The sequence below is a fragment of the Talpa europaea genome (assembly GCF_964194135.1).
Source record: "Talpa europaea genome assembly, chromosome: 10".
In the NCBI taxonomy this organism is placed as follows: Eukaryota; Metazoa; Chordata; class Mammalia; order Eulipotyphla; family Talpidae; genus Talpa; species Talpa europaea.
Genome location: NC_140077.1, coordinates 83046021 through 83067456, shown reverse-complemented (window position 1 = coordinate 83067456; position 21436 = coordinate 83046021). Strand labels below are relative to the sequence as shown.

At 38.3% G+C, this 21436-nt stretch overlaps 1 protein-coding gene across 1 annotated transcript; it reads left to right on the top strand.

Moving 5' to 3' along the window:
- Positions 1-2571: 2571 nt before the first annotated feature.
- Positions 2572-20695, top strand: RGS13 (regulator of G protein signaling 13; the record flags this gene model as incomplete). The annotated part of the gene is made up of 4 exons (XM_084245554.1): positions 2572-2636; positions 5514-5590; positions 19263-19429; positions 20489-20695. The coding sequence occupies 4 exons, from the start codon at positions 2572-2574 to the stop codon at positions 20693-20695; spliced, it is 516 nt and encodes a 171-aa protein (XP_084101680.1).
- Positions 20696-21436: the final 741 nt, after the last annotated feature.

Genomic DNA, 21436 nt, shown 5'->3' with positions numbered 1-21436 from the left:
GGGATCGAACCGGCGCTGCAGAGGCTGCGGGCAGTTTTCGCAACCCAGCGCTCAACCGCTGTGCCACCGGGGAGGCCCTCAACCTTCACATTTTAAATTCCAGGTCATCCTAATTTCTTAGGAACCTGCGATTCTGTTGATTTTCCCACCTTCTATGTCTTCAACCTCTTCCATGACTGCCATGGCCAACCTGGAGGTTTGTCACTCGTGTTTTGACTTCAGAACAATGCTCCAGAGATGTGCAACCAATGGAGTGAGATGACAGGGTTCTGCCTCTCCACTTCTCATACCATCTGTGCGTGGCTGTCAGCAGAAAGCGAGAAGGTGGGGTGGAGGGATAGGGGAGAAGGGAAGGGGAGGGGAGGAAGGTAGCAGCTTGTCCAAGCACCCCTCAATTTGTCCAGGATTCTATTTCCTTTTGTTTTCTTCCCCTTTCTTTGTGTCCTCCTTGCTCCAGTGCACTTTATCAGACCAAGGTTGTTGATGGCCTTCTTTTTAAGAAATCTTGTAGGAATTTCTCAATCCCTTGGTTTCTGAATCTCTTCCCAGCTCCTGATACTCAATGGGCCACTATTTTCCTATTTTGAAAACTAAACCCTGGGTTTCTGTGATACCATATTCTTCTTATTTTCCTCCTGCAGATTCCTCTTTCTCAGTCTCTCTTGATATTTGTGTTCTTCCGACAACCATCTTGGGTCATCTGCTTTTCTCAAGTATACTTTCTCCCTGAACAATCTCATCTTCTCTTTTAGCTTCTTTTCTGTGTTTTTTTTTAAAGATTTATTTATTTATGCATACAAGAACTGGGGTACAGGCCAGAGGTGCAGGGGGTGAGAGGACTCACCAGAGAGCGAGTTGGGGAGCAGAACAGGCAGATTGACTGAAATACACTGCTAAGGGGAGCAGCGGGCACGCCTGCCTACCTTTACTTTGAGGTTGAATCTCTCACATGAATTGTTTCCCTTTCCTTCTCCTACCTTCAATATCCAACACATCACCAAGTTCTGATAGTTCCTTTTGCAGTTTCTACAATCTATTCCCTCCTCTCTGTTTCTCCTGCTAACTGGCCACGTCCTAAATGGTCTTCCTAATTCCACCCCGGCTATGCTAAAATCCATCTGACCTACAAAACCAGTTTCAAATGCTAACATATCTATTCTATATTTTATTTCATGATTTGTCTATTCCATATTTTTTTTGCTACCCAATGTTTATTATGTATTAAACCTAGAAATAATTTTTTGTCATTACTTATAGCAGAGGTAATTTATAAGCTTATTGTTGTTTATCTTTTTTGCATTGTTTTTACTAAAACTTTCTATTCCATATTTTAAAAGTGTCAATGACTTTCCAACTCCTAACCGAAGTTGGCAGCGTAGGAGGCATCACATGCTTATCTGCTGTCCATCTTTCCGACTTTGTCTCCAGCCTCTTTCATGCTGAATGAATGTCTTTGAACAAGACTTTGGTCCAATATTAACTCTCCAGTCTGCTCTCTGAGTGCTCTCCCTGCCATATTCTAAACTCAAGCTGTGACTACATTCGCTTCATTTCCTCAGCTAGGACATGACCCATTGCTTCCTGACCTTTGTCCAAGCTGCCCCCTCCCTTCCTTCACTCAGGATATTCCTGCATATCCTGTGGGGTCTCACTTAGCTATTACTTTACTGCAATGCCTACTGTAACCACCTCCACTTCTGGTGAGGTCCTCCTGTGTGTACTCACATTCCCCATCACATGAAGTTAAGTGAGTTTGTGAGGATGGGAGGAAAAGAGGACCTAGCGTGAGCACAGGCAGCCAAACTTGATAAATGATGTGTTCCACAGATTTTTCAAATGAATTAATAAAGACTAATATAAAAACTCACTGTTTATTCTTCATAATTCATTGTATATAAGTAGGTATATTTGTTTGGCAAACTATTTCTACCTCTCATTATAAAGGGTAGATTCAATTATTGATAAAAAAATTTTGAGTTGTTTTCTCAAAATCCCCAATTTTAAACCCTCAATGACTCACATTATTATGTAAAGTCCAGGCTGAGTAAACTCTACTTCAATTTTGTAGTCAAAGTTATATTGCTCCAATGGGCAACACCAGGTGAGCAACACCCTTCTCAGAATTAGACCTAGGCAGCCTCATTTTTTTTTTATTTGACAACTTCCACTGTAACAAAGAGGCAAATTTTTATTCAATATATTGAGCAAGCTTCCTAAAATTAGGAATTACCCAAAAAGGAAAACTTGGGAGCTGGAGAATTCAGCAGCCCTAATTGGAAAGATATTTTTCAAAGAGCTACAGTTTCTTAAATGCCATTATTTAATGAATGGGTGTGCCAGGTGGATCTGAAGTCACACTCTAAGCACCTATATTCCCATAAAATATTTATGAGGTGAGTCATTATTATATTCTCCTCCCCACTCCCACTAGTGATTGATTCCATTAACTGCAAGAACCCATCTTCATTTTTATCATGATTTATACATTTTCATGTTCCTTAGAAACTGACTTCAACATGTACTTATCCTGAAAGACTAAATTATACTAATATGCTGTCTGTCTTTAGAAAAATGAGCAGGAAGAATTGTTGGATTTGTAAGATATGCAGAGATGCATCTAAGAGACCCCCTTCCAAGTAAGTAGCATTTAAATTCTATGCCATTATAAAGCATATTTAGCACATGATAAATAGGTATATTTATTCCATTGCGATCTTAATATATTTCGTTCAGAAAGTAAAATTTGCATTAACAGATGAGTAATTCCACTGAAAGAGCAGTCATGTGTTACACTAGGTTCTGTTTCCCCTATTCGTGGCTTACACTTGAGAATTAAGTTAAATGTTTTTAGAGAGTCTATTATTACAAATAAATATTCTTGGACTTTTTAAAGTTTTGTATTGTTTATACTAAAATGAAATTATCGTATCCACAATATTTTCATGGCTTCAAATCCTCCATCTACAAAGCATCACAAACCTTCGTCTCTAATTGGAAAACAGGAGACGGCAGGGGTAACCAAATGCTTACCAAGCTCCCAAGTCACTTCTATATTTGGCTAGAACTAAAATGTAGTCATTTGGATGGGAACAGCAGCTGTATGAAAATAGAAAGTGTAATGCCTGAAAAGGATAACAAACCATATGATTGGATTTACTCACCTCCAAGAATTCCCAGGTCAGAGATCACTGTTCTTAACCAAATTGCCTAGCCTCATCCTTGGTGAGTCCTCAGTCCTGGCCATCCTCCCAGCTCTGGTATTCATGCCCCTGCTCTTAAGTACTACAATGTCAAAATTGTATGGGGGAGGGCCAAAAATTGGGGGGGGGGCTGTCGTGATGAATGGAGGAGTCAGTAAGAGCAAAAGCTCAGTGTTTTAAATGACCAGTCATTCATAAGTGCTTTACATTCATGACCTAATTTAATGTTGAGATAACTTTGTGAGACAGATACTATTATTCCCATTTTATAGACAGTAAAACTGGGGCTTGGAGATTGTTAATAAGACTGAAGTTATTAAGCACAGTCCTGGAGTTAGGACTATAAAGACTAATGTAAACACTAGGTCCAAACACAATTTCTTTCTCCTACGTCGTGAAGTCTCAGGTGCTCCCACTTCTGTTTGGCATCCATGGTCTACCAGGGATGAAAGGAGGGGACAGGGAAGGAGAGAACTACTGAAAAATCTATCTGGGTGGCCTAGGAGACAAAGGTGTTTCAAATAATCTGCTAAGAGCACCTGTGACAACTTGAGCCTTGTGAACCACTCAGAAAAAGTGACAAGCAAAAGCTAAAAAAAATTTCATTTCACAACTTAACCCATAAATATAATTGTTCCAATCCTGATCTATCTCCTTAAAGCTCATGAATCTTCAAGGCAATGGAATTTTCAATTGCCAGCGATTACTAAGACCACAGTGTAAGCTGCGCCAGGACGGTAATGGTATCTTCACTTGTATTGTAGATATTCTATGGTATAAGGAGCAAAACAGGTGGAACAGATAGGCATGCAATACACTTGCCTAGTACTTCCCATTTCACCTGATTGAAAAAGGTTATGTTAGGTTATGGCTTTTAAAGTTATAATAAGAGAAAAGTACAATGAGTCAGATACCATTTCATGGAAATGTTTTTTGAAAGCAATCTTAACAGCAGTACACTATTAAGCCTCAGTATTGATGCAGTCCATCTAAAACTGGCAGGAACCATCTGAATTTGTAGAAAACAGCAGATATTTGACCTTTTTAGAGTGCTGGATATTTTCCATGTTCCATGTTTTCTAACCTTTTTAACTAATCTACCTTCACTGTGTTAAGTACCTGCTAATGCTGATGGCTGTTCTTTCAACACTAATTATTGCACTAACTGTAACAGGTATAGCCAGTGTACTGTGCTTGCTTATATCTATAGCTGTCTTTGATTGTGTACAGTTATTAAAAACAGAAAAATTAAGAATGTACTATAAACTGAGTGGCAATGAACACACTGGGTATTTTGAAGGAGAGAAGATAAAATGATGTATATGTAAAATACATAGTCACTTGCCAAGTCACCTTATAGAGACACCAAAATGAACAGAAATGAAACTGCAAAGTCAATATTTTTCACAGATATTTTCTAAATGGTAAATTGCTTTTTTATACTGTTTAAGATAAAGATAACTTTATATTTTATTTGCAGTAATAAAAATAAAAGCCCTCGGCATGTAAAAAAAAACACGATAGCAAATAATGAACTGAGAAAATAGCTGTACATAGTAGACAATAGGGTTACTAAGTTTATTATGTAAAGGCATGCAAGTAGGTTTTAAGGATGGATTCTAAGATTCTGATAGAACTGGGCAAACACAGGGCAGCAACAAACACATCTGGCACTACCTTTTCAGGAACAAGGAGTTAAAAAATGTGCATCTTTTGACTCACTTTGGTTCTGTTTGTGCTAATACCCTCAAGAGTGAGCCATAGCAATCCTTAATCACAATGGGCTACTTTTGGTTTTAATGGTGAAAAATGAGAAATAATCAAAATACTCATTGAAAATAATTATGTACCCTATGGAATGCCAGCTGATGAGCACACTGTCAATGCTTATACATTTATAATTATAAATTAAAACACTAAGTGGTTATTAAGACTATTGTGATGGAAAACATGTCAAAAAGCTTATTAAAAGGTATACACATACACACACACACACAACATAAAGACTAAAAAGAAATAAATCAAAATGTTAATAGTGGTCATTTGGAAATTAGGAGATTATAGAGGACGATGGTTCTTTATCTTTTCACACCTCGTTTTAATCCTAGTATCAAGTTTATACTTTTATAATTTTTATGATTTTAATGATTAGAAAATGAAAATGAGTTTAAAATAATCACAGGAAGATAAACTTCCCTCCCGACAAATGGAGTATATTTGGGCACTCCTTTCATGAGAGTGTATTTCTATTTTAATTCAGCAAAACCTTGAGGCTATTTTGGGGCTAAGAGCAACTTTTGTTTCTTTTCAAAGCCTTACTTTGGAGGAAGTGTTACAGTGGGCCCAGTCTTTTGAAAAGTTGATGGCTACAAAATGTGAGTATGAAGCCAGTACTGTCATTCTTTAAAAACTAGCCAGTTTCATTTTGGGGAAGGGAAGGGGGTGCTGGATGGTGAGGCACCCCACTCTTTACACAGTCTTCTAAATGGCAGCTGCCATGCTGAAAAAAGAAAACCTGAAAATAGTTTGTCGCGTCAACCATCATTATTTTCTTTGGTGTTAATTAAAGCAAGATTAGTCACTGTGAATATTTATTCTTCACAAGTATATATATATGTGTAAAATCCCTGGGAAAATATGCTTACATAGTAACATGTTCTGAAATAAACTAGCTTACCAAAGCCTTTTAAAGTTAACCATTTTTTTTAAACTGAACCATTTGCTGTTCTTCATGCCTTCAAAAATGGGAATTAATTGAGTCTTCATGTTCTAAAACTCCCCCTCCAAGTTTTCTTTGGATTTGATCAGTGCCTGAGTTAAGTGGAACTGTGTATTAGTCTGTACATCATTATACATAGTGTTATCATTCAGGTGACGTATAATTACAGTGGACAGGAGAGAGATGAAGTTTTAGCTCAATGCAAGAATTAGGACGGAGTCTATCACTCGTGTGAGCAGTCCGTGGTGTTGGGAATAAGAAGGCTGTAGCAATCATAAATATGAGAAGACAGATACAGGGGGGAGAAATATGGGTACTAGAAGAAAATTCTGTTGACTGACTTTGGTACATTTTTTTAATAGCATTTGCTGCCCTCTGTGTTTGTTCATTTTTGTCTATAGATCTCTTTTTACTTGAGAGTGCCTGTAAACAGTTACCTACTTACACGTACTGATTGTGGAAGGGAAGTTAGTCATGCTGCTTGGTTTTTAATTAGTGGGGTGTGTGGGTAGTTATTTTACATCGAGTATTTCGTGGTCCTTCTGGGATTTGCCTACCACACTCCTACCTGCTCTTCCTGACCCCTGAGAGCTGCCTGGGCGCCCCTACCTATCCCCAGACCTCCATTTCAGAAGCCCTCTGGGTGTAGAGACAGCTGCACAGCCTGTCTTGGAGGGCAATGGCATGGGTGTGGGTCTCTGGCTACTAAAATACCTTAATCAGTCCTTGGGTGGACGACTCTGTGGTCCCTCCCCAGCGCTGGGATCTACACCCCAGGCTTTGGTCACCACCTGTACTCCCCCATTTCGCACCATTGCCTTCCACTTTTCCTTAGACTTTGTGGTACAGTTTGCATTTAGAGTTTGTGCACAGCTAATAAAAATTTTTCTGGTCAATTTGAGGACATTGGGATGGGAGGAAGAGATGAAAGTACTTTTGTTGCATTGACTGATGTTCTATGAGTAACTTGGGGGGCTGTCCCTCTCCTCCAAATCCATGTTTTGCAACTTTGCTGGACTCATCTCCTTCTTGGTGTTGCATATTCTTCATCTGTAAATTAGGAATTATATCACCTATCCTTTCAACATTATTGCGCAGGTTAAATATATGACTAGTTCAGTAGCTCAATGACTGACATGCATTAGCACGCAGTAATTGGTATTTTTATTACTAATAAAGCACATGCCCCTGAATATCATTTCTTTTTCTCTGCTGCCTACCAAAAAGTCCTAAGCCCTAACTTGGAATTCAGGGCTCCCTTGACCTTAACTCAAAATTCTCTAAAATTTGTATCCTGCTCATCCCCCTCCATGTAACAGGCCCTTCCACCCAGTGACTCCCGTTTTCTGTGTCCATGACTCTCCTACTCCAAGCTTTTTGGCAGTCTTCTCTCTTTCCTCTATCCACTAGGATTATTGTCAAAAGTAAAAGTTAACTTTCCCCTTGTCCAGGATACCTTTTGGAAATCTCTTTCTTTTCTCTTCTTTGTACCTATTCTGCTTTATATTGTAGCTTCTGGTGTACTGGGCTTTTTTCCAGCAGCTTTCTCACAGCATTGTGACTTCCCTGCAAGCAGAGATCATTTCTCACTCACATTGCATTCCCCCTCTCAGAGACTGTAATCATGTTTTGTACCTAGTGGGCATGCAATCAATGTTCAACGAATAAGTACAAGACACATACTAGCAAGAAAAGATCAAATACCAAGCCACATTTATGTAAGAGATTCTATGCAATAAACCAAAGGAATAAATTAATTACTTTATAATGATCTCAAGTGGGCACCTCACTATCAATAGCAATTTAGAGATATGGTCTCATGAGAATATGTAGAGTTTATAGAAAAGATGAGAACAGGAAGATAGTTTACAACTATAAAAACCAGCAAAAACAGTAAAAATCTGATTAGGAATTGAATTACTGGAAATTTGTTTAAAAATTAAATACTCTCAATGTAACAGGGCAATAAAATAAAGCACTCTATATACTTTCCAATCAGAAAGTCAAAACTGAAAATATGAATGTTAAATGTGTCAGAGAATAAAGTGTGCTTATATTATTAACCAAGGACACTAGTAAAATTCATCTTCCTGCTGAGATAGACAGATCCCTCTCTCTTCCTAGATGAAAAGACCATTTCTAAGAATATACAGTTCAGAAACCCATATGGAAAGGAAATGTTTCAGACTCCATCTCAATCAGTAAATGGAATTGGTTTAGGAGACATTTGTTTGGGATCCATTAAGTCATACTCATCACAATAATTTAAATTCAACTTTTTTGTGGGAAAAGGAGATCTAAGAAAATCATCAGTTTAAAAACATTTCCATGACAAATTTAAGACATTAGTTAGAAATTAAGAACGTCAGTAATCTACATGCACTCTAGATGTTACCGAGAGATACATTACAAACACAAGTAAATATTTTTAAATGGTAGGTGCCTTTGATCAATGTACATTCAATAAAGGTAGAGTATTTTTTAAGTGCCAGGCAATGTGCTTTTTAAAAAAAATCATACATGCATATAAAGTAACACAGAAAAAAAGGAGATTTTTCAAAAGCTGAACATCTAGAAGAGAACAGGGAAGCTTGCCGTTTAAGACACACTGGGGTAAAGTTCAAAATGGTGATTGAAGCAACTTCCAGTAATACCCAGAACAGAATTTCAAAGCCAAGGCAAATACATAATTAAAAATAACAGGTTTTGACAAAAATTTTCACCAACATCTGCCTATGGGGGCTGACTGGAACTATTTTTTGTTGTTTTTGCTTCCAGAGCAGAGAAGATTTTGTGACGCTCCACTTTTCCTTCAAAGGATCTATTTGTACATTGAGCAAGCAGAAGCAAGCTCTCTACATGTAGAAAGAAAAAATATACACACACATTCTTGAACATAAGATTTCTTGCAAGGTCCTGTCAGGATGGCTTTAGAGAACAGGGAGGAGACATCACAAAAGCGTGGCTTCAACTATAGTACAGACGTTTAGGATGTACAGATGTCAAGGCTGAAACTCAGAGGGCTATAGACACTGCCCAAAGAACCGGTGAGACCAAAAAACTGCTCTCAGTTTTACTTATACATTGTGAAGTGTGAGCATTGAATATTCAGTGTGAGCATTGATACATTCATTGAGTACTTACTGTATACAATTTGGGAAAATCCAGCTCATGAGGGAATGAAAGGGTGTGTGTCCAAAAGATGCACAAATGCTTTCCAGAGGCATTTGTAATTCAGCAGAGATAAAAGCTACATGCTCCAGGAACTATAAGGAGGCAGAGCACCTAATGCAATCTAGTGTGTCTGTGCTAAGGAATGAGGACAGAGAGGAGGGATGGCAGGTCTCCTGGTGCAGCTCTTAACCAGAGGTGCATTTTGAGCTGGAACTTACTTAAATGAGTCAGATTGTTGAAAAGTGATAAGGAGGTCTGATGGCAATATTTTATTTTTTTTAAAGATTTATTTATTTATGCATACAAGAACTGGAGTACAGGCAGAAATGCAGGGGATTAGAGGATTCACCAGAGACAGAGTGGGGAACAGTACAGGCAGATCTACTGAATTATACTGCTGAGGGGAGCAGGAGAGAGACAGCAGAGGTCTGCTGCATCATGGAGTTAGCTCCCTGGCTGGGGATTGAACTTGTGCTGCAGTGGCTGTAGATAGCCTCATAGTGCTGCATTTTAACCCCTTGTGCCACCAGGGAGACCCCTGATGGCACTATTTTAAAGACCAGAAACTATTTCAGAAGAAGCACACACCGTTGAGATTAACAAGTGGCTCTTGCAGTGATGAAATGTAATGAGTAGGATTCTTCAAGATTTGCTGTGAATCTGATCTCAAAAAATTAATGATGAATTAAGCAGAAAGAATCCTGCAGAATTTCCAGCTCTATAGATGATGGAAATTCCTCCAAGTTTTCAAATATCCCAGTTTTCTTTTCTTTTTTTTTAGATTTTTATTTTATTTATTTATACAAGCATTGGGTATAGTCAGAAGCGCGGGAGGGTGAGAGAATTCACCAGAGCCAGAGCGGAGAGCAGAGCAGAGCAGGCAGACTGACGAAGTACACTGCTGAGGGAAGCAGCGGGTGGCAGGAGAGGTCTGTTGTGCCATGTGGGACCCTCGCCCGGTGGCCGGGGATCAAACTGGCACTGCAGAGACTGTGGGCAGCTTCGCAACCCAGTGCTCAACTGCTGCACCACCGGGGAGGCCCAATATCCCAGTTTCTTAGGAAAGAATTAAATTACATCCAAATAGACACAGATGTGGTAATAAGTTTTAAAATACATCAGAAAAATTTTGTCTGAATTGTTAATCGCCATTCTATAAAAATATCTGAGAAATACTGAAGATTTTCCCTAAGATGATGTTGATCTAAAAGATATCACTGCACCCCAAAATATCATCAAAATAGTAAGTGTCACTAAGATAAAAAAGAAAAATTGTGTTTGTCTGATGGTTAAAACTAGTAGAAGTAGAAAATATACAAAAACTTTCATTTGAAATGAAAAACTAAAACCAAGAGCTGTCAAACTGGAAATGCCAAGACTGAAAAATAATCAAAATCAAAATTTTCATTAATCAAATTTCTATTATTGATTCTGTTACATTTTAGAAAATATTACCAGAAAAAAAAATGCAGAAGGTTCATACATATTGATCAAATCTCAAAACAAGATGAGAAGTTACCTGGTGATAGTTGAGGAAAGTATGTTTAATAGAAATTAAGTTCAATAAAAATGCAACTGATGACCTTGGATAATTCGTTCAGTCCTCCTACAAGTCTGGCAGACCTCACAAGTGGGACAACTGGTGAAGAGCCCTCAAGGTCACTGTGCTCAGCTCATGTGCTCCCTCTAGAGGGAGGAGATGGACAAACCAGCAAACAAATTAAAAAATAGTGGCAAGTGCATTAAAGAAAATGAAACCCATCAAGATGACAAAGACAGGCAGGTGTAAAAGGGCATCTCAGTTGGATGGTTAGAGTAGAACTGTCAGAAGTGGTAAAATTTGAGCAAAAGAACTGAATGATGAGAAGCCAAATGATGGGGTCTGGGCAGAGTGACCCAAACAGGGAATAAACATATTCAAGAGGCCCTGAGATATAAGTGAAGTGAGTCTTCAAATAACCAAAAGATGTGCAGCAAGACTGGCCCACAGAGCTTTATAGGTCATGTAAACTACCTTAAACTCCAGAGTAACAAGAGTCAATATGTTTTTGAAAGGTCCTTCTACCCTTCTGGTAACCACTAATTTGGCCTTTAGTCTACAATTGCTTTATTGAGTGGATTCATTTGTTCTGCTTCTCTTTGTGTCACCAATGGAGGTGGGTAATTTGGGTAAAAGGCATCAATTGTAAGGTGAAAGATAGAATCGGACTTTTACCCATAAACTTAATGTACTATATATAGATGTTGATTTATAATGATGCATCTTTGAAACATATAATGTCATAATGTAATACTACATCAATAAAAATTATTTTAATAATTAAATTATCCCCTCAAAATCCCTCTGGCTCTCTTTTGAAAAAAACAAGTAGTGACCAGTCAGATGGCATTTACAAAAAACCAATTGGGACTAGAATTCAGTAGAGAAGACAAAACTAGGAGTGATTAGCACATAGACACTAATCAAAGCCCTGGGACTATGAGATCACTTGGAGGGAGAGTTTAGCAGGAGAAAACTGAGATGCAGGTATGGAGCTTAGGTGCACACTGGCATTTCTGAATACAGAGAAGAGGAGGAGCAGCAAGAAGATGGAAAAGGGGCATCAGATGAGTTAAGGATGGCCAAACCAGTGTATCATCATGGAAGGCAAAGAAGAGAGCATTTCTGGAAGGGAGCTCTGAACTGAATCAAGGACTGCTGAGAAGTCTAGACAAGGCAATAACTACTGCACATGGCAACATGGAAGTCAACAGTGCCTTTGCTGGAGAAGATTTGGGGGCGTGGTGGAGATGGAAGGACAGGAAGAAACAAGACAGATAATGTAGGGAATTATTAACCTAATTTTTGCTGTGAAGATCAGCTGAGAGAAGAGTTGACATTGGAAGGGGGTATGAGGTCAATAATGAGAGTATAGCGTCAATAATTATTGGTTTTATTTGGGAAGTATGGCAGCATATTTAGAGATGATGGAAACTTCTAGAGAGGAAGTAGCTAATGACATTGAAGGCAGTGTGGATTATGTGAGGAGCAACTGAGAAATGCATAGCAACTGAAAGAGCAAAATTGGGGAGGGGGGAGTCAAAAAAGAATTGCTTGGCCAACCAAGCCAACCAAGAGAGAGATGGGGATCCTTTCCTCTCAGGAGAAAAGTTGGGAAAGGCAGGAACAAATGGAGGTAGGTTAGTTTAGTGGAGGAAAAAGGAAAGGAATCTCTACCCAAATCTGTCCTCAGCGAAGTTTGAGGTAAGATCATCAGGGGAAATCTGAGGGGAGAGTGTGTTGGTGTTTATTCTTTTATTGAGTTAATATTCCATCTTTATTTGTGTTTCAGAGGTACAGGTTCAACCCCCCTTTAAGTGCTGTTACTACACCACACCCACCACCAGAGCACCCACAGTCCAGCTCCCTCCCCACTTTGTTTTCACCCCTCCCCCTCTGGGAGCTTCAGTTCTAGAATCAACTTTCTAGGTTTTGTTATTAGCTCAAGTGTGTGTGTGTGTGTGTGTGTGTGTGTGTGTGTGTGTGTGTGTGTGTTTTAAGGGAGAAGACATTAAGTCCTTTCTGAAGATTTTGGAGAGCCATGCTATCAGAGAAGAATAAATATTAGGGTGATTGGGTAATCTGAGTCCACTGAAAGTCTGCAGTGAGAACTCCAAGAGAGAAGTCACAGTTGTCTGTTTTTCTAAGGCCTGCTCAGATGGCTTTATAGGGCAGCAAACCCTATTCATACTCAATAGATAAGGCCCTCCCGCCAGGCAAGAGTTCTCAGTCCCTCGGAGTTTGCATTCCTCTTTTAATTTTGGTGAAAATCATCTTTGAATGTTCTGCGTCTTTCCTCCCTTTCCAAACTGTCACGATCATCTGCAGACACCGGGAAATGCCGGTTGGAATGGTGTAGGATTATCGGACTACTGAAGGTAACAGGCTGCACCACGCTGGGACCAGGACATCCTGTGATGACACAAAGTGACTGTAGAACTTAGCAAAGGATTTGCTGTTTCGCCGTGTGCACCCAGGCCCCAGACACAGCGCCATTCCCTCCCTCCGCTCTCTTCAGCAGAGCCACCGTGCTGCTCAGCGTGGACTGACAGCTTCCCACGCTATCAATTATTCTACTCTCCTGCCCACTGCGGTTGCCATGGTTCCCTTCACCAACCCCCAACCCGCACACGCGCTGCCACGCCTCAGCCCTTTACACTTAGCTCTTTGTCTTCACCTACTCATGCATTCCCTCACTTTGCAGTGGAAAAAACCAGACAAACCAAAGCTACAGAACCTGGCCTTTTATAAACATGTTTTGTTAGTACATTTTTTTCTAAGTACGTTTCAGTTAGTACATTTTTTTGCCAAGTTCTCAGAAAAATCAGAAAGTTTTAATAGGCCAGGTAGCATCCTCAGGTTCTTCATGCTTCCTGGAAGCGAATAATTAGGTCCCGCTTCTTCACTACTCAAAACCTCCAGAGTTACTTTAAAGGTAGAAATATGAGGGATACAAAAGCCTGGGTTGACAAACACCTTATATTGAGTACCTGCTAAATATTACACAGTGTATAAGCACTGGGAGAGGAACATTAATATAAACTGCAGCCTAATTCTCAAGGGGTTTGCAGGTGAGTGGGAGAGAGTAACAGAAATAAACATGGACTGTGATATAGAGTGAAATTTAACTGTAAATAAAACCACTGCATACTCCGTGCTGTTGGCTAACTGACAGGAAGTTTCGATCAAACCCTGGAATTTTTTCAAGAACTGAGATTCACAAGCTGCGTCATTGATCATAGTAGAAAGTCCCCCTCAACAGAAGGAATCACACATGCAACAGCATGGGGGGATACACTGCTTGGCCAGGAAGAGCAAAGCTCAAGCACTGTGTCCAGGACTGGCAAGGGACAGGGCTTGATGGGGACAGAGTGCTAGGCCCCTGGGCCTTGCAGCTATTGCCAAGAGTCCTGGCTTTTCCCATTAGGGCAATGAAAAGAAGTTGAAAGGTTATAAACAAAGAGCTGTGGCTAGATTTTTGTTTTAACGTTTTGTCTCTACTAAAAGTACAGAAGTCATTGAAAGCATGGTCAGATGGAAAAACCAAGGCTTTCCCCCCAAAATCATAAACAAAAATGTTATGTAAAAGGAGCACAGAATATTGTGCAATAACTATTGCAGATAGTAGTGTCTTTAATATATAAAGAGGTCTGGGGCCACCTTGGTGGCGCTGGAGGTTAATATGCAGCACTATGAGGCTATCCGCAGCCACTGCAGCACGAGTTCGATCCCCGGCCAGGGAGGTGACCTACAGGGTGCAGCAGACTTCTGTCTCCCCCACTGCTCCCCTCCGCAGTGTATTTCATTCAATCTGCCTGTTCTGTGTTCCATTCTGTCTCTGGTGAATCTTCTCACCCCCTAAGCCTCTGACCTACAAACCAGCTCTTGTATGCATGAATAAATCTTTTTTAAAAAGACTTTAAAAATTGAGACTCACCAAAAAGATAGGTAATAGTAAGAAAAACAAAATATTTTAGCATTAATATTTTTAAAATACAAAATGAACAATTACAAGTCACTGGTTTCACCCCATCAGGCTGGGGTGAGTAGATGTTTCAACACTACTGCTGGTTATGAAAAATAATGAAATCTTTCTGAAATCAATTTTAATTAGGTATCAAGAATCTCCAAAAGTTTTATATCATCAAGTTAGAAATTCTATTCCTTTAAGATAATTCTAAGAAAATAACTGAAGATGCAAAAATTTGTAATCCAAAATAGTCCTTGTATTTTTAAAATTATTTTATTTTATATATTTTTTACATCATTTTTCATTTTTGCACAATGTATGCATTTTCATCTCGGTTATAGTCCCTGTGAAATCCCCACCACCCATTCACCTGTGTACCATCACCAGGGTCCCCTGTGCTCTTCCCACCCCTGTTTTGATGCTACTTCCTTCTCCCACCCCCTGCAGAATGTCTCTAGTTTATAGTTGCTTGTTGATTTTGATTTTTACTTTATTACAGTTACTTTTTTTCCTGATCCCTTATTTGGATCTTCTACATTCTTCCTATAAGTGAGACTATCCAATATTTTTCTTTTTCTTTCTGGCTTATTTCACTGAGCATGAATGCTTCCAAAAAAAAAAAATAGTTCTGGTAGAATAATTTATAACATTAAAAAAAGAAAATGGTCTAAGTATTCAATAATAGTATGTAGCTAAAGATATTTCAGTTTAGTTCTGCAATGGACTGTTTTGAGACCCTTAAAAGTAAAAAGTAGACATGATACATGATATTAATTTAAGTACAAAAGAGTGATACAAAATTGCTTTCACAGTAAAATGCCAATAAGATGACTTGTATGTGTATTTGTGTTTTAGATGAAGGAAAATTAGTTATACCGGCAGTTAAACATGCAAAAGGCTGAAAGAATAAAAGGAAATATATCAAATGTTTAGCAATGATTAATTACTTTCTCAGAAGTTGTCTGTATGTAAAAGCATCCCACAGAACTTAGGCACTTTTATAATAATACAGCAAAACTAAGAAGAAACCCAGAAGTGACAAGTATCATAGAAGCCAAACCAGAGAATTTTAGTAAAACACAAGATTTACTTTTAAACTCACACAGAGGCTGGCAGAGTAACCCGCTGGTAGTACAGACTGAATAGAAAATGCATACACCAATAGATCCTTATCACTGGTGTCATGGAATGTATCACCTCAGTTTCCGTCAATATATTTTATAGTTTTGAATCATATATAAAAAAATTGTTTTGGCTATTTTAGGAGCGGAAGGTGGCTACATAGCTCATCTGTAGGATTTAATGCATGGCATGAGCCATTCCACCTTGCCGAAAGCAATCTTGGAAAAAATGAACCATTGTCCTGACTCAGACAAGGGAGACTTCATGGTTCCCTTCTGCATCACGATACAGACATGTGTCATCTTGTGTTAAAAAAATACTAATTTCAGTGACTAGTTGAAAAAGAACACCCTAGAGAGACCCACACGCACCACGGACATTCTTCCAGGAAAAGGCATACGCTGTGTATGACATATCCCTCTCTTGCGTCCTTGTCAGTGAGAAATTCTGTGGACTAGTCCTACTCACTCTATTCGAGAAGAATCATTATCTCTTGAGTGTCGTGCTCAGAAATGAGTGTCCTTTAAAACTCCAGAATGGGTCACATCGGGCTACATTACTTGAGTTGGAAAAAGTTTTTCCATCTTATCATTCCCTTATTGTATGAGTCAACAGAAATTCTAAACTCTGTTAATCCAGTTCTGACTTTAATAACTCCTAAGATTCCTGAAACACTTACACAAATGTGTGTTCAGTTGCTTACCTGACTAACATAAAATTGAGCTTGATGTAGGTAACGCGCTGGAAAACATACCAATCACAGGAATTTCCCTAAGCTACACACCCAAATGTCTGAAATAGCAAATGAGCTTGAATGGCCCTGGCTAGTTTTCATTCTGCTGTGATACAGTAACAAATGACATTAAAATTCCAGCAATTTATAAGAAAGGTTCATGTCTTATTCACATTATATCTCTGGAGTCAGCTCCAGCTCTGGTCCCTCTCTTCCCTGGCTTTCAGGCTAAAGAATAAGCTCTTTTTTAGAATGTGTCCTTCTCACAGCAGGGGGAGGACAATGGCAGAGTCACTTGATGGTCCTTAACTTTCTGCCTGGACCTATTACATAGCACTTTGCAGGAATTTCACTGGCTAACACAAGTCCGGTGGGCAAGGCTGGTATAAATGGGACATAGGAGTATAATTCTTCTATATTATAACCATCATCCAAGTGGTGATGGTTCAAATTAGAATATTTTGACTCATGGACTTGACGATGGACTTGGTGCTTTCAATAGAAACCACAGTCTGATTCTCTAGGGATCCTGGGCAGGAACTGCAGATTCCAGTGGGCATTTTCAAGTTAGAATATTTTCAGCTTATGATGGGTTTATCAGAATTTAATGCCATCATAGGCCGAGGAAGATCTGTATATAAAAATATATATCTCCACAAATGGATGGTTTCACTAACAAAGGACTTGGATATACTGAGGACTGTTGAATCATTTGGCCAGGCCAAAAAGAAGCAGAGCTCCTTCCTCCACTCAATCAGAGGGAAAGTAACAGAAGGCAGATACAGACACAGGCAGGTTGTGGAATAAGAATCTATAAACATTTTATTATATAATTAAGCTAAATATAAACAAAGGTTCAGAATACCATAATATGAAATTGAATACAAATTTCCAAATCACTTCCAGCCATCCACTCAGTCCACCCAGGAAGTCTGATGGCAAACTCTCATTCCAGGATCTGTGGATTTTATCTACTCTCTCATGTTTTCCATTACATAGCTCATTTCTTTATTTTAGGGGCTTATTTTCTGTCCCTAATGAAGTGCCCAGTCAAAATACCTCTAAGGACAAAGTTGGCTTTTTATTTTTTATTTAGAACTCTGCTTCCTTCTATACACATTGCAAATAATTGGCTTCCAGCTTTACTTTTTAAGCCAGAAATGGCATTTTTTTTGTCTGCTTACTCTTTCAGCTATTTCTCTAATAGAAGCAATTACTAAATCTGTATTCTCTGGTCCCGGTTTTCTATGCCTATGATGAGGCAAGGCACATCTTAAAGTCAGTTGGTATGAAAATAAACCTCTTGTTTGAAATCTAAGCTAAAATATATTCCTCACTGGGAAAAGCTAAAATATATTCCCCGTTACATTTATGTACATGCTTTACCCCCCTCATCTGTCATCTCAAGTCAAGTGACGTTCTTTCCGATCCATCTTCCTTCCAATGTCATAGCAGCTATGCCACTGACTGGCTTACATGGTTAACAAATGACACGTTCCAATTTTTGTATATGTTTAGGCACATTCCTTGTAGATTGCCAGATTTCCCGAACCAAACACACATTTGGAAAGGATCTGCCTCTACTTGAGTTCTTTATCTCCAATACAAAATACCTTAATTATCTTTACTTTTGGATAAGTAGTAGAAACCAAGAAGTCATGTATCTTGACTTCCTAGTGCTACAAAAGTTGATTTATTGATGATATAATGTGTGAATATGCACAAAAATATTGGTTTTACTCACTATTGTCATTCCATCTGATCAGTGTTATTTATTAAAATAGTTCATGATACCAATCAACATATTATTAGTCAAAATCCTATGCAGAAGCTCTGATGATCTCATATTCAGAATCCCAACACACACATCTCAATGACTTGCAACTGAAAGTTACATTGTTGTCTCATCCAGTAGCAATTCGTTTAGCATATATGCCAAGGGAAAACATTCTAGCACAAAAATAAATTTAATATTCATCTCAGAGTATTTCTTTTGAATCTTGAGGATATATGATCTTTCCGTTTTCTTGTTAATATATTAGATCTGTGAGGCTCACCTAAATCTATCCTTCAAATTCACCTACAAAATAGAGCTTCAATCAGGAAAGCTCTCACTTGTTGCCCTTATCTACACACTCCGGAAAGGTAGTTTGAGACCAGAGTTGAGGATAACCATCTCTGAAATGGAGTACCATTTGATGCACATACCCATACCTAGATTTTGTACAGTTTCCAATACCCATATAAATTTCATTCTTTGCCTGGTCTTACATTTCTGGTTTGTACCATTAACTTCAAATATGAAGTTGAATTTTGCATCTATCCACATTCTCCTGCTTAGATTGAATATCCAGTTTGCACAACCTGATCAATTTATGACCTCGATGGCTTGGAACTTTTCTTCCAAATTTGATCTGCCTATTTAGATTCTAAATCTTGCTCTTACCCTCCATTTGACTTGAGATCTTTAGATTTATCATATCAGTTTCATAATCAGAGCTCTGTCCACTAATTTAAGTCTTTTTTTTTTCTGAGTCCTTGTGACTTCTATCCTACACTCACTCACCCTCAGTGACTCAGAATAAAGAAATGAAAGGAAGCCCTCACCACTGACTGGCATTGCAAAACACAACACGCTTCACATCTAGAGATCTAAGTGTGATGTGACATGTTCGTGGGTACATATATTTTGTGACATGTATTCACTTGCTAAATAATTTGGGAACCATGATTCAGGTTTAAATTGTATTAAATATTGTTCATATGGTTAACCTACAAAATGAACTGATTTTCTCCACTTCTAGATGGTCCAATAATCTATACAGCATACTTAAAAATGGAACACAGTGATGAAAATATTAAATTCTGGATGGCATGTGAAACCTATAAGAAAATTGCCTCACGATGGAGCAGAATTGCCAGAGCAAAGAAGCTTTATAAGATTTACATCCAGCCTCAGTCTCCCAGAGAGGTAATGGTAGTGGACAATGATGACAGATGGGAATGAGTGATCCTTAAAGGCATTATTCTCTCTCCAGCACAGATATGTTCCAGGCACTTTGCATCCAGTGTCACCAACAATACTATAAAGCCAGTATCGCTAACCTTACTTTACAGATTTAAAAAACAACATCAGAATACAAGAAGGTAACTAACTTGTTTGGTGTCACACAGCAGTTACATGTTAAAGTTAGAGTTCAAAATTTAACTGCCTGGCCCCAAAGCTTTTTCTCATAGAATATCTTAATTCCCAGAAAAGTTTTTCTAAAAAAGAAGTCCTTGCAAGATAAACTGATTTTGCGAGAAGGAAGCATGATAATGAAAGCACTGTTGGGCAAAGTCTGTGTCACCAGCAAATACAGCAAACACTCACACTGATATCACTACCAGTCACTTAGAACCACAAAAAGAAAATAGTCATGAGTGTAACAGACACCACTGGGACTCCTCCTGGTGGAGAGAGAATGAGGGGTGAAAATTCTTGTTAAGGGGATACAGATAGAAGATGGTCTATGAAATTCCTCCCACTCAAGAGAGTCCTGTATTAATGACTTGTTCCTTAAAACTCTTGTCTGGAAAATGCGTGGTTTATTGACATAACCACTTCCCCCCTCTGTCTCTACTTCACTTTCTTCCCCTTTTGAGGCATATTCCATTAAATCAACCCTGATGACTATTAAAGGAAGATGAACTTTAAAATAGCACCAGCTTCCCTCTTCCATAAATAAGACCTGTATCTTATAAACTTCCTCATTTGTAGACTTTGCTAACAAACCATTAACATTCTCCCAAGTAAGCAATGATTTCTGAGATTTCTCTGGTCTTGTACCTTATGGTTTGGGTTTTCTTTTTTGTCGTTCTTCTAACTGGGGGTGTGGAAGTGGATGCTTACTTTTAAAAAAGCAAAGAGTTTATCTCTTGCAAGTCTTTTGAGAAACCTATGAAATACCAACTAAATTAAACATTTCCATTCTATGTGTCTTATCTTCATTATGCCTACTTATGCTCAACATGTAATTTCGCTTTTCAGATTAACATTGACAGCTCAACTCGAGAAAATATCATCAGGAATATACAAGAACCCACTCAAACATGTTTTGAAGAGGCTCAAAAAATAGTGTATTTGCACATGGAAAGGGATTCCTATCCCAGGTTTCTGAAGTCAGAAATGTACCAGAAACTTTTGAAGACTATTCAGTCCAACAGTTCTTGTTCATCACTGAGAAGTTTAAATTGAAGATGGTATATTGAAAGTACTGCCTTTGTTCTTTTCATCAAAAAAAAAATAGAAAAGAAAGATAAAGGAAGAAATCAAACAATAAATTTATTCCTAATTCCCATAGAGAAATCGATCTCAAAAACATGGACTCTAGAAACCTTACATATGAATAACAATTTATAGCTCAGTTAACATGTAAAGAACAAGAAGTTCTCTCTTCATGACACCAATATTCACAAGTTTTACTTCAGTAACAGAATTTAATTAATGGCTGTTTTTTATTAAGGATATGGTTTTGTGATAATGTGCAGATTGGATGGAGCTGGAAGGGATCATGCTCAGTAAAACAAGCCAGAAAGAAAAAAAAAAATACCGATGGTCTCACTCATAGCAGGAATCTAGAAAACCTAAATAAGGGACCAGGAAAAAGAATAACTATATATATAAGAAAGAAAAAATCAAAATTAACAAACAACTATGACCAGAGACACACTATGGAGGGTGGGGGGTGGGGAAAGGAGGGATTGGGGTCAAAATAAGGGGGTTGCAATTGTATGGGGAATATGAAAATAAAATTAAAAAAAACTAAAAAAAATTGTAGCTATATGACTTGTGTATCTAGCATGATGTATTCTATTGACAGGCTTCATAATGACTTTAATTAGTAGACAGAGTTGGTACAGTACAACCAATTAAACCATGAACAATAGCAAAAAGACATGTTCTTGAGAGATATTATATATATTAAATTTTCCTATT